Source organism: Larus michahellis, chromosome 5, assembly GCF_964199755.1.
Source record: "Larus michahellis chromosome 5, bLarMic1.1, whole genome shotgun sequence".
NCBI classification, from domain to species: domain Eukaryota; kingdom Metazoa; phylum Chordata; class Aves; order Charadriiformes; family Laridae; genus Larus; species Larus michahellis.
Window position 1 is genome coordinate 11,181,723 of NC_133900.1, and position 12,484 is coordinate 11,194,206.

Genomic DNA, 12,484 nt, shown 5'->3' on the forward strand with positions numbered 1-12,484 from the left:
GAGGAACTGGCCCATGTGGCTCTCAAGGAAACGCAGGGCATCTGTGGGGGCTGGAAAAACCACAGGGCCAAAAGTAAAATGCAAATATGCCCCCCTTTATTTATTGGTTTTAAAAGTCATCCAGGGTGACACATTCCTGTAACTGGAAGGACAGAAATCTCTCTGGGAACAGCCTGGAAATCTGCTGCTTCTAAGCGAAGAACAGGCTCCATCCATGGGGAGGGGGATTTCTCTTCCACATCTGGGCAGCCGCCTGGTCCTAAAACTAAATCGTTCCGACAAAGACACAGATATTTTCATGTGAAATTTAAAATAGAGATTTCCGCCCCCCCTGCTCCCTTTTCGCTGCAATGGGGTCCCGCCCCCGCGGCACCTGCCAGGCGAGATCTTACCTTGGGCAGGAGTTTTCTCCCAGAGAATTAGGGGGAAAACCCCCATGTGAATAATACATGGAAGCGCGAAGACCCTGGAAGAAACTGGCCCTGTTTTGTGCCACGTTAATATCAATTTGCCTAAACCTGAACTTCCTTTGGGCACTTGAAGGACGCGAAAAGGACAAGGACGACTCCTAGTTGGAATAGAGCTGGTCGGCACCTTCCTTCAGGGGCTGGTTGGAGCTGCTGGAATCTGCCTTAATGGCAACTCAAATGCCGACAGGCTCCGACTGTCCCTTCAAAGACACCCCTAATGCTTTCTGAGAGTTAAAAACTGAATTTTGTCACGTGAAAAGCTCCCTGCCGCTCTGGCAGAACTGTCTGATCCCTATTTGAGGCGGCTCTCACCTGGTAACGCCTTGAAGTTGGGGCTTCCCGTTCAAATTCCTGCCCCGCAGGTATTGCTGTGCCAAAAAGCCCCCTCCAGTGGGGCAAAAACGCAGCCTGGAATCTTCTTTAAGGCTCCTGGTGATGCAATGTCAGCATTAGCGCTCTCTGCACCAAGGTGAATGCCACTAGACACTCCCTTCAGGTTTGCTGGCCCAGCTTCAAACTGTCGGGGACGTACCCAGAGACCGTAATCCTTGGCAGAAGGTGGGAAAACAGAGGTTGAGCTGAGACCTGAAGCCAAACTGAGTGACACAAACTTCTCCTGTCGGTGCAGTAGGTTGGAAATTTGGCGTCTCAGCAGAGCAGTAGTAGAAACTAGGTAGAAACTCCTTCCTTTCCCCCTGTTTCCCTGCAGCCCGGCCTCTCCGACGGCAAAAGCAGGGCCTCAGTGGTTACAAATCAAGTTATTTAATTCAAAGGAACATTTTTTCCCCCCCCACAAGACAATTAATGTCGTGCCCGGGATGTGAACGGCCCTTCGCTTCACAAAGGACGAAACTGAAAAACACGAAACCCAGAGCCTGCCCTGTGAATCAAAGCAGAGAAAGACTTGTTCTGGTCAAGATTTTATTGCTCCGTGCTCCCCAGTACAACCGACAGGGTCAGTGGTGTCCACTTTATAGAACGAGAAATGAGCTTGGCAGGAAAGAAATCCAAAAGGCACAAGGGTGGGGTGGCTGACACATCGGAAGGCTGTGCCACCATACAGAGAGACCTGGACAGGTTGGAGATCTGGGCAGAGAGAAACCTTATGAAGTTCAACAAGGGCAAGTGTAGGGTGCTGCACCTGGAGAGGAATAACCCCCCGCACCAGCACAGGTTGGGGGCTGACCTGCTGGAGAGCAGCTCAGTGGAAAGAGGCCTGGGAGTCCTGGTGGACAACAGGATGACCATGAGCCAGCAATGTGCCCTTGTGGCCAAGAAGGCCAATGGCATCCTGGGGTGCATCAAGAAGAGTGTGGCCAGCAGGTCCAGGGAGGTCATCCTCCCCCTCTGCTCTGCCCTGGTGAGGCTGCACCTGGAGTACTGTGTCCAGTTCTGGGCTCCCCGTTCAAGAGGGACAGGGAACTGCTGGAGAGGGTGCAGCAAAGGGCTACCAAGATGATGAGGGGACTGGAACACCTCTCTTATGAAGAAAGCCTGAGGGATTTGGGTCTCTTCAGTCTGGAAAAAAGACGCCTGAGGGGTGAGTGGGTGTCAGGAGGATGGGGCCAGGCTCTTTTCAGTGGTGCCCGGGGACAGGACAAGAGGCAATGGGCACAAACTTGAACATAGGAAGTTCCACCTAAACATGAGGAGGAACTTCTTTACCCTGAGGGTGGCAGAGCCCTGGCACAGGCTGCCCAGAGAGGTGGTGGAGTCTCCAACTCTGGAGACATTCAAAACCCACCTGGACGTGTTCCTGTGTAACCTGCTCTGGGTGACCCTGCTCTGGCAGGGGGGTTGGACTAGATGATCTCCAGAGGTCCCTTCCAACCCTATGATTCTATGATTATCTACCCCCACGGGGTGTGTGTGTGTGTATATATATGTAGAAGATCAAGACAGAGAGAAAAGAGAATTGGGCTTTTGGGGAATGGGAAAGACACACAGACACCCCATTTGTCTGTCTGAGGCTCAGGGATTGTCGGTACCGTCTACACCCGAGTTTCTGGGCCCTTCCGAAGCCTGGCAGAAAGGCAGCAGCGATGCGTTAGCGGTGTCAGTCCAGGGGTTGGGTCACGCCACGGCCCCACGGCATCCATCCCGCGGCCCCGCGCTTCCCCCCCGGCATTATCCCACCCGCCGCCTCCATTCCCTCCCAACGCCTTCTGACAGCAACTCCCACCCTGCTCTCCTCCTGGCCATTCCGCTAAATCCCTACAAACGCTTCTGGAATTTAAGCTTTCGGGGTCCCCATCTGCTTGAGAGCGCTTTAGAGGTCGGTATCCCCTGATCTGTTAAAGGAGTCAATCGCCAGGACTTTTTACGGGGAAGGAAAAATTGCACGCCAAACTTTAATAACCTCTTTAGAAATTAAAGGTGCCTGGAATAAAAAAACCCCCAAACTGTCATAAGACTTTTTTTTTTTTTTTTAAAGAATAAGATCAACAGTTTCTCTACAGCAGTTGAGTTAGCTTAAATTTCTGTTCTGTGCGTACGACCCAGCACGTACAGGTACCTAATTCCATCTCTCTCTTTTATCTTGGCAAAAAGAAGAGTCACCTGCCCCTAGTGTAAATAGTTAGGACACAAAATACTATCAAGAAACCAACTTTTAATAAATCTCTTTACTTCTCAATGCTATATACAAGTACTTTACAGCAACCCGCAGGAGAGGGTGCGACGGGGCGGGCTGTGAACAAGATGGTCAGGGACAGAAACGACTCGTCCCTTATTGCAGGCAGATGCCTTGTGGGGCTGGAGAGTTTGAAGGGAACCGCGCCGAAAAATAAATCTCTCTCTCACCTTCACATCAACGCTGCCGGTAGGAAGGGAAAAAAAAAAAAAATCCTCTTACTTTCAGTCTTGCTACAGCTATTTCTCGTCAGCACCTGTTCCACCTCCGGATGCTTTTTTCAGCTTCGGGAATCACCGCGGGAGCGTCTGGAGAAGAGAACGGGTTGGGGACTGGGGAAGGTGACAGCGCTGACGGCACGTCCAGGGTTTCCTGCGCTGGCGGGCGAGAGGAGAGGGACGGGACGGGACGGCGCTGCTGCTCCTCCGCGGGGCGCGGGGCTCATTCCACAGCCGCCCCCCGGTATTTTTCCAACCTCCGACGACACCAAAGTGTCTAAACCTGCTTTGGACGGGCGGCTGGCTCTACGCGGACTCCTACCTTCAGCTTTACACCTTTTTTTTTTTTCTTCCCCTATTTCAAAAGAAAGCGTCACGTTGGTGATACTCAAGACAAAAAAAACCCCTTTCCCAGTGTCAGCAGCTAGAAACGGAACTCCTCCTTTCATGATAATGCTGCTTTAAAAATCAACTCCTGGGATGTGAATAAGGCAGCACTCGATGGCAGGCACCCAGCAAGTGTCCAGAACGCAACAGAGGTCAACAGTTGTCTGACAGCACAACACTCTTCAAAATAATCCTGACTTTCCGCAATATCCAGTATTGACACAGCAGCTGCAAATTCGCTCAGACAATATCCCTTTAGAGAGATAAATCAGCAAAACGAGTCTTACGGAATCAGTCCTTCCATTGCAAAAAAAAAAAAAGAAAAAAAAGTGTTTTGTATAGTGTAAACGTCTGGTACCTCTTGGAGTGGGGCGTTTTCTACGTGTGAGCCCTAAAACCCAAAAATAAGGAGGTGAGTGCTGAGGTCATGGCCGGAGCGATGCCCTTGGTGACTTCTGCTCGCGGGCAGGAATAGTCTTTGGTGCTTGCCTCCCAGGCGCTGAAGCTAGCCAGATAACGCAGTACGGGAGGAGGATGGGAGCAACCAGAAAGTGACCCAGCACTTCTCGTTCGTCTCATTGACAGGGAAAAGGAGTCGATGACCTGCAGCGTCCTGCTTGTGGAAAGCAGCGTGCCCCAGGGCATCCAGAAGGAAGGACGTGAAACCCAAAGTGCCAAACAAAGCCTCTTCCCGTGACTCTCCTCCACGAGGCGTTCATCTTTCCACGGCGGAGGACCTGGAAGGCCAGCTCTTCTCAACGTGCTTCTTGCTCTTCCCGGAGGCTCTCGGTGGCGAAGGAGCACCCGCCGTGGTGTTATGAGCTGGCACCACGGGAAGAGCTGCTGCCAAGGCCAGGGCACCATGAGGACCGAGGCTGCTGCTGTTGGAAGGCGACTGGTGTAGCCAAGCAAACAGCCTAGAAGTCTTCCTGGCTGGTGGAGCTCTCCATTGCGGAAACTCAGCGCCTTTGGGCTTGGTGTTGGACGGGGAGACGTGCGTATCGGCGTCTTCTTCCCAGAGCCTGCCCGGAGAACTTCTGCCAGGCTGGAACTGCGCGGAGCGGGGCACTGCAGGCGTTGGCATCACCAAAGCCCTGGGCAGGTCGCTCTCCTCAAAGACGACGTCCTCAGCAGCTGGGGCCGCTTGGGTGAGGAAGGGGGGCGGGAGGGTGCTGCTGCGCTTGCTGCAGGACTCGCAGCACAGCTTGTTGTAGCCAGGGATGGAACAGGAACGGGCAAGCACTTCCATTTGACAGGAGATGGATTTGTCTCCCATGCAGGGCTCATCTGCAAAACAAACGTAAAGTCAATTGTAAACACAGCGAAGAGCACCCAGATGCCCAACAGCATTTAGGTGGGCACCCAGAAAGTTCTGCCTGCGTTTCATGAACGACTGGTTACTCGGAACAGGCAACCTGAGATGCTTCATCCCCCGACAAACCCTAAAAAATACCCCTCGCTGGGAACCAAAGAAATGGGCAGTCCCTTTGAAAACGTCAGCTTCTGTGCACAGCAGAAGCCAAGAGCTGCGGCAAGGCATGTTGTATTTGCGGAGGGCCACAGACGTCCATTTCCAGTGCTGACCTACCAGAGCTCCCACGTACCCACCACAAACCACCTTCACTTCCAGCCTGAGGACGTTATCCATCATTATCTATCAACAGGATTTGATAAAAAAGGAAAGCCAACATTTCTAAAGCATTCACTCCCCCCACCTTTTACTGTTCCACTTTGGGTCATTTGTCATTCGTTACGAGAAGGTGCTACATCATCGGTTTACCTCCACCACAGGGTTTGTAGCACTGCGACCAACTCTTTAACACCCACTCAAAAGTGTCTGTTTCTTCCTGCAGGACATTGTTGCTGTTGATAGTTGGTACCGAATCCTCGTGAATGATGTATTTGTAGGTCAGGCTGGATCTCGTGTCATTCTCCCGAGGAACGATCTATTAATAATTAAACGGAAACAGTGGGACAAAACCAGAGCTATTATTTATTCCTTTGCAAAGTAAAGAAACCAAGGCCTGGCTCTTAGGGGAAACACGGAAGCTGCTGGTTAACTCACTGGGGAAAAAAAATTGGGTTTTGTCTTCACAGTTAGAACTAACGATAGTAAGATCAACAAGAAATGGACTGCAACTATCTCACTTCAAATGAGATGCATTTCTAGGCCAGCATTCTAAGCTGGCCAAGCAGGACACCATCATCGGGGACGAAAGGATGGCGTGGCCACATCGTTTACTTGGCTGAAGAGTCTGCTCTCAGACACGGTTTGACATGCAACGCGCTTTTTTGGGCCGCTGGAAGTGTCCCACTGATGTCCGACAACACAATACGGGGCTTCTGACGGACTCATGACATGAGCAGGCAGCCGTTTCCAAAAGAGGGTGACAGCTAGGGAGAAAAGGGCTTCAGGCGACCAGCCGTCCCACCACACGTGTCTTTGGGAGAGGCGTCACACAGCGGGGTTTTATCTCAGCACAAGCTCCACGCTGGCCGTAGACGTTTTATGAAAGACAAACCCACCACATCCCCACCGCTTGACACGTAACCTACCAGCACAACCCCCGCGTCGTGCAAGGGCCCGTCCGTGTGGAGGGTTTTGATGTTGTCTTCTATGTTGTACTCCCACTCCACGCCCAGGTCGAGGAAAGATTGGGATCTGGCCTCCTCCCCTTTCCCGTTCAGAATATAGTGTCCCGTAGCCTGGTTCTTAATTGCTGAAAGGATTGAAAACAGCAGCAGTCGCGCCTCCCATCACATCGTCGGCCATCACGGTGAAGATCTCATAGGTGGCCTTTTGCCGAGAGCCCCAGCGCAGCAGCAAGGGCTGTAGATGCGTTGCCGCAGAGAAAGGCCCTCCAAGCCCACCTCATGCACCCGCCAAATTCCAGTTTGATGGCAGACGTATTCAATTTTGTACCTCCTTATCCACGTGAATTAAACAGAGATAGAGAGCTAGAGACAGGCCAAAGCTCCTCTTCCTATGCAATGTCCCAATTCCCCACACGAGCTTAGTTCCCAAGAAGCACGAGTAGGAGCTCAGGTCAAATCTTCACAATCACCCGTCTTCCTTATTTGCATAAGACCAACATCATTATTACTGGGAATGCCTCTTAGTATAACAGGCTCCTCAGCAGACTTCAGCTGCACTTCTTAGTTTCCTCAGATTATGAAAATGACAACTTTTGCATCACATTTTAGTTTCTTTTGAGTACGTATGTACGTACCAGCTGCTAAAATCGGTAAGCAAAGAGCCGAGGTATTTGAAACCCCGGGAAACTACTTGGGTTTGGGTTCCTGCACCACACCTTGAACATCACACGCTCTCAGGATCATTATTGTTATTATTACGATGGTCCAATTAGAAGCCAATACATTAAAAATCTGGAAGGTGGATTCTCATTTTTTCTTTTGTCCAATTTTTTTCCAATGCACCATACAACACGATGAAAAACAACTAGGCAGAAACCTTCCAAGTTCCTGGGATTACAGCAATCCAAGCGCAGGAGCTCTGCGGTACCTACTGAGTAGCTCCATGAAGCCGCTTGCTGCCAAAGCAAAGCTTTGCTTGTCTCAAAGGCTACGCTTGGTCCAAAATGAAGCTCTTGGACCTCAAAAGCCAGCTTTCCCCCTTTGACATCATCACAGTTGAAACAAATTCTTCTTTTTTTTTTTTCCCCTTTCCTATTCCTACTTCTTTTCCGTAACTAATCCAACTCTGCCTGAAGGGTTTACAACTCAGACGCTGCCCTAGGGCACGAGAAGCTGATTAAAAGGACAATAAAATCCACAGAAGATCTCACCCCTCTCCTGTGAGCTAAAAATCCCTTGAGCGTTAGAAAACGGTAAGCAGTAAGATACAAACTCGTTGATGACGCTATGACCCGTCCTACGTGGGAAACATCTGAAATGAAATGGACTGCAAACATATCACAAGTTCCCCAATCTGCTTTCCTTAAAAAAGCTGTTGCTGACCATCTGCAGCAAATAAGAAGAACTAAAGACACTGCATTTGAGTCACGTAATAGAATACATAGTTTTTACCCATTTAAATGTGAGTGATGACGGTATTTTCTTAGTAAACATGCAAATTAGGATCCGTTTAATATTTTAAAGAACTCAAACGAGAAGTAAATACTTGTGCGCTGAGCTTATGCTGTAGGACTCGGGCCCGAACATGCCATTTTTGAGTGCCCATCTTTACCCTGAACACTTGAATTTGGGTATCTCCTTTCTCAGGTTCTTCTGCACGACTGCCCCGTGCTTCTGCTTCTCACCATGCCTCAAAGCCAAACCTGAGGAGAGAGACACTTCCCAAGAAAGTGAGGAGAAGCCTCGTCTTCTTGGATAAACACATGTCGAGCACCAGGAGGGATGTCAAACATCTTAAGGTACCCTTTGGCATGTGTGGCAGTCAGTGGAGAAAGCAGAGATGGACAGAAAAAGTAATAGCCATGGTTAGGAGCGCGCCACACGATCCAGCTTCCGCTTGCAGAGGAGTGCATCCATCACCAACAAAGAAGCCGGGGCAGAAAGAAAACGGAGCAAGTAGTTTGTAACGTGTTTGACGGGACCTCCTTGCGTTTTTCCTCTTTTCGGGGAGAAAAGAGAAACCAGTTACAAACCTATTTGCCACTTGCCTAGCTGCACTGCTGTAGGCCACATCCGTTAACAATTCAGGCAAAAATATGTTTCCTATGTTCCTCGGCAAACAAGGGGGGAAAAACACGCGTTTTCCTGATTATTTTTTCCAAATCCCTCATCAGCCAGGCTGGTAGATTGGAGTTTACTTACTGTCAGGTTAGACGTTAGCCTCTGAAGTGTGTCAGCTTACCTCCCAGACACCAAAGCCTGGAGCAAGGTGCGTGTAGTGCGGAGCGTTTTGTCGCTACACATCCACCTCTACGGGAGTTCACCCAAACTACTTACGACTGTGGATGGAAAATGCATCCATTAAATTGCTGCTGCTGAAGCGACGGGGCTGAATTTGACTCTCCACAGCTCAAAGTAAAAAGCTGTTCCCAAAGGAAATGGTTCTTCTTTTAAATTCCAATTATTTATCAGTCCAAACCACGGGTAATCAGTGTGACATTAAGTAGGTATTGCCTTTAGGAAGACTAAAATCCCTCCGGGGGACCTGTCAACAGGCACTTCCAACAGGCAACCTGTCAACAGGCACTGGATTGCCAAAGTTACGGCAGCAACAATAAACATTCCATAAACACTTCTAGCACTTCCACAAACTTCTGCAACTAAGTGGCCGATGAGCAGCAGCAGTCCTTGCTCTGTCTCCTAGCACTGATTCCTGCATTATTCCATGTCCGATCCATCAGCCTCCGGGGAACCATCCCTTTCGGAAAGGCGCTCTAGTCTAATTAGATAATTACAATCAGCAAACTTTTCCACTTGGTTTGTAATTATTAATAAGCATTTTCAGCAGAGTATTTGATGTATTTTATTTCCAGTCGCACGTTAGCTTATCTTTGTCCAAGTTTATTTTGGCTGCTCACTGCCCAACTGTAATTATTAATGCTGCAGTAAAGCTCGTTTCACGGCAGCAATTACCAGCCTCTCAACTTTAAATGCAGATATTCACGTTATCTGTGCCTCAGCCTTTCTCTGCTCCGTCTTAAAACGCTTAGTCCTATCAGACAGATGCTCCTGAAATAACCGGAGATACACTTCCCTGAGTAGCTTCCCCAGGCTGGAGAAAGAAAAAGCAATACGGGAAAGCCTTAACAGTACCCAAAGCACAGCAAAATGTACAAGATGATACTGCCCTGGCTTAACGAATAACTGACAACATAGAAATTGCAGAAGTCGTCCAAAGAGATCCTGAATTATTATTGATAGGAAACGTGTTGCAAAACGCCCCAGAGCGCAGCCTGAAGATTGGAAGCGGGCGACTCTTAGTTCTGAGCGAGAAAAACGCCATCAGGTGTCCCACTGCGCCTCAGTCACACACCTTAAAGGGTGCGAGAAAGGAGGATTCCTGCCAAAATGGTTTCATATTTGGTTCAGAATTCAGCTGAATGTATTTTTGATGTGTTTATTTGACTAAAGGGCTGTGATTTGTGAGAAAGCGTCATAGAAACCCACATGGACAGGAGGATCCACGTGCTCATTTCCTAGGCACAGAAATGCAGATTTCCATTTAAAACTCTTTGACTTTAGGTTGGAGAGGAAAAGCTTCATCTTTAACGGGAGAAAAAAATGTTTCCTTTAGGCCTCCTACAGTGAGAGGCACGCTACCCTTAGCGCCAGGGAAGCACCTCCATTTCTTCTGCATTTCCCTGCGAGAAAAGTTGGGTTTTGTTTAGCCCAGCTCAGCGTATCCCCACGTTATCACAAAACACCGTCTGGCTGGGCTTCAGCACGCCCAAAGGAGAATTCAACACGCCCTGCACGGTATTTCTCGGTACACTTGACTGAGCAAGCTCTCATCTAACAGCTCCTTCAAAGGACAGAAATAGTACGCTGTCTTAAAAATGGCATTTCCTTATCAGCAACTAAACTGGTTTTGCACATGAGCTGACAAATTGTGTTTCGCTACCCGAAAGTCAGTTGTGTTTCTGCAAAAAAGCCTGACAGGAAGAGCGGAGAACGATAGAAATTATAGCGAGCAGTGGGAAAATGCTATTCCTACCAAGCTTTTTGGGAGTGCGCGTGAAGGTTCCCTTCACCGTTCGGCAATGAAAGTTATCCCCGCCGCAGACGCCACACTTATCTTCCACCTTGTTGGAGCCGATCTCCTTGTCACAACCCACTTTCTGCAGGAGGAAGAGCAAAAACAAGAAATAAGAGAAGGCATTGTCATCGGTCGTTGGTTTCAGTTACGGTGGGAAGCCATCGCAAAATCAGCGCGCAGAGGAAACCACTGCCCAACGCTCATCTATTTTGTTGAAACACAAATTACTTGCAAATCTGGTGCTGGAGAGTGGTTTTCACGTGAAAAATAGGGAGTGATTCTTGCTTTATGGTCACGGACCTTCAAGACTAAGATGGGAAAGACAGAAAAATAGACACAATTCTTTTCAGACACGAAACCAAGTGCATAGAAGGCAAACGAAACCATCAGTTGAAGGGGAGGGGAGTGTTTCCATGGAACAGGTTCATTTAAATCTCAAGGAATCATGAGAAATACGACACTGCAAATATCTAATTTGGAAACATCTGCCAAGTCTACCTCCGGCCTGTTGACGGAGCTGTTGTGGGCGATGCTGACCAGAGCCATTCCGTGACTTGGCGCAGCTCAAAACCTCAACCGTGACCTTGGGCAGGTGACACTCACCGCGCGTTCTCCGTGGACACAGATGCTGTAGGGATCTTTATAGGAGCAGCGAGTTCCATCATGTGCCAGCTGCTTCATGGACGCAACATCTCCGGTTTCCTTGGACTGGCAGTACAGGTGGCACCGCTTGTTAGCTGAGGGAAGGGAATTAATTGCATACATTAACAGCAATCCAGATGCGCTTCAGGAAAATATCCCACTAAAGGAGTGAAGAGAATACGACAGAGATAGAAAGGACCTTTTACAGACAGCTATGGGGGGGGAAAAGGGCACTAACTTGCTTTTCTGTGGATTACGGGCCTATCGCTTTGAGATATTCCCACAGAAATCAGTTCCCTTCTAAAGAGGCTCCTCGGACTGGGTTCCCGACTATCCTGGAAGCAGCTTTCACTCCGACGCTGTTGGGAACGGGGCTGAGTTTACAAAACCACAGGGATGCAGAAAAACGACACCAGAAAAATGAATCCGTGAGAAGGTGGTGCTAAAGCCCGGGAAAAAGCACAGAGGATTTGGATCTCTGTCTTTACCCTGTTTTGAAAATACCAGCTGAACACGTATTTCCTGGCTAAGGCTGCATCTAACTCCTTAGCGCATCAAACCCTACGAGCACCCACCAGCCGTTCCAGCAGGAGCCACGAGCCTCTCGCTCCAGCATGTGCTCACTGAGAGGAGGAGGAAAGTCAAGGGAAGCCTAGGGTTGGGGAAACGACAACTGTCTCGCATGGCACCCGTTCTTTCCTTCCGGGACCATCCTTTTTTCCTGCTTTTGAGTCAAGACCCTGGTGTCCTGGGTTGAGCGACACAGGACTAATTTCTCTTCCCATGCTGGGGAAAACTCCACTTTTGGAAGACACTAGTGGCTGAATTCATGAAAATATTTACTTTAGAGCCAGCTAGGCTCTGTGGGATTCAAGGTCCCGGTGTTTTCGAGCCTTGCCAGGTGCAGGGATGAGGAGGAGCGAGACCTGGGCACTTGACCCAGGCTGGCCAACAGGGTTATTTCATACCATGAACGTCACATTCGATATAAATTAGAAAGTTTGCTGCGTAGTCTCTCTCTCCCTTGATGGCGGCGGTCCAGAGAAACTCCTTGCCCCGGTGCCGGAGCCCTGAGCCCTTCCCTTCCTCCCAAAGCCGCAGCGCTGGCAGTGTCCCACGTGTACTGTCCCCTGCTGGGAGTGCACGGCTTCTGCTGATGGAATGGGCTGAGTATAATCCTTGTAGATCTTATATTAGTATCGGGATTAATACTGGTTCTTTAGTATTACCATTAATTGTTTAGTCTTACCCTATTAAATCCGTTCATATTTCAGCCCTGGTGTTTCCTTGCTTTCCCCGATTCCCCTTGCCGGGTGGGGAGGGGTCATCGGGTGATAGACTAATTGTCTAAACGACAATAAATTGTTATGGGTTTTCTCAAACCATAACACTGCGCAAGCTCTGGGAGATTCCAGGATTGAGTTGTACTAACGGCAAGCAAGAG

The 12,484-nt window shown here is 49.3% G+C and overlaps 1 protein-coding gene across 1 annotated transcript in view; it reads right to left on the reverse strand.

The window, feature by feature from the left end:
* Positions 1 to 3,007: 3,007 nt before the first annotated feature.
* Positions 3,008 to 12,484, reverse strand: part of LOC141743935 (A disintegrin and metalloproteinase with thrombospondin motifs 3-like) — a 33,483-nt gene continuing 24,006 nt past the window's right edge. Inside the window, 6 exon segments of the mRNA XM_074589015.1 lie at positions 3,008 to 4,994; positions 5,488 to 5,653; positions 6,264 to 6,427; positions 8,020 to 8,106; positions 10,357 to 10,480; positions 11,002 to 11,135. Coding sequence (XP_074445116.1) covers positions 4,423 to 4,994; positions 5,488 to 5,653; positions 6,264 to 6,427; positions 8,020 to 8,106; positions 10,357 to 10,480; positions 11,002 to 11,135 — 1,247 coding nt within the window. The 3' untranslated portion in view covers positions 3,008 to 4,422.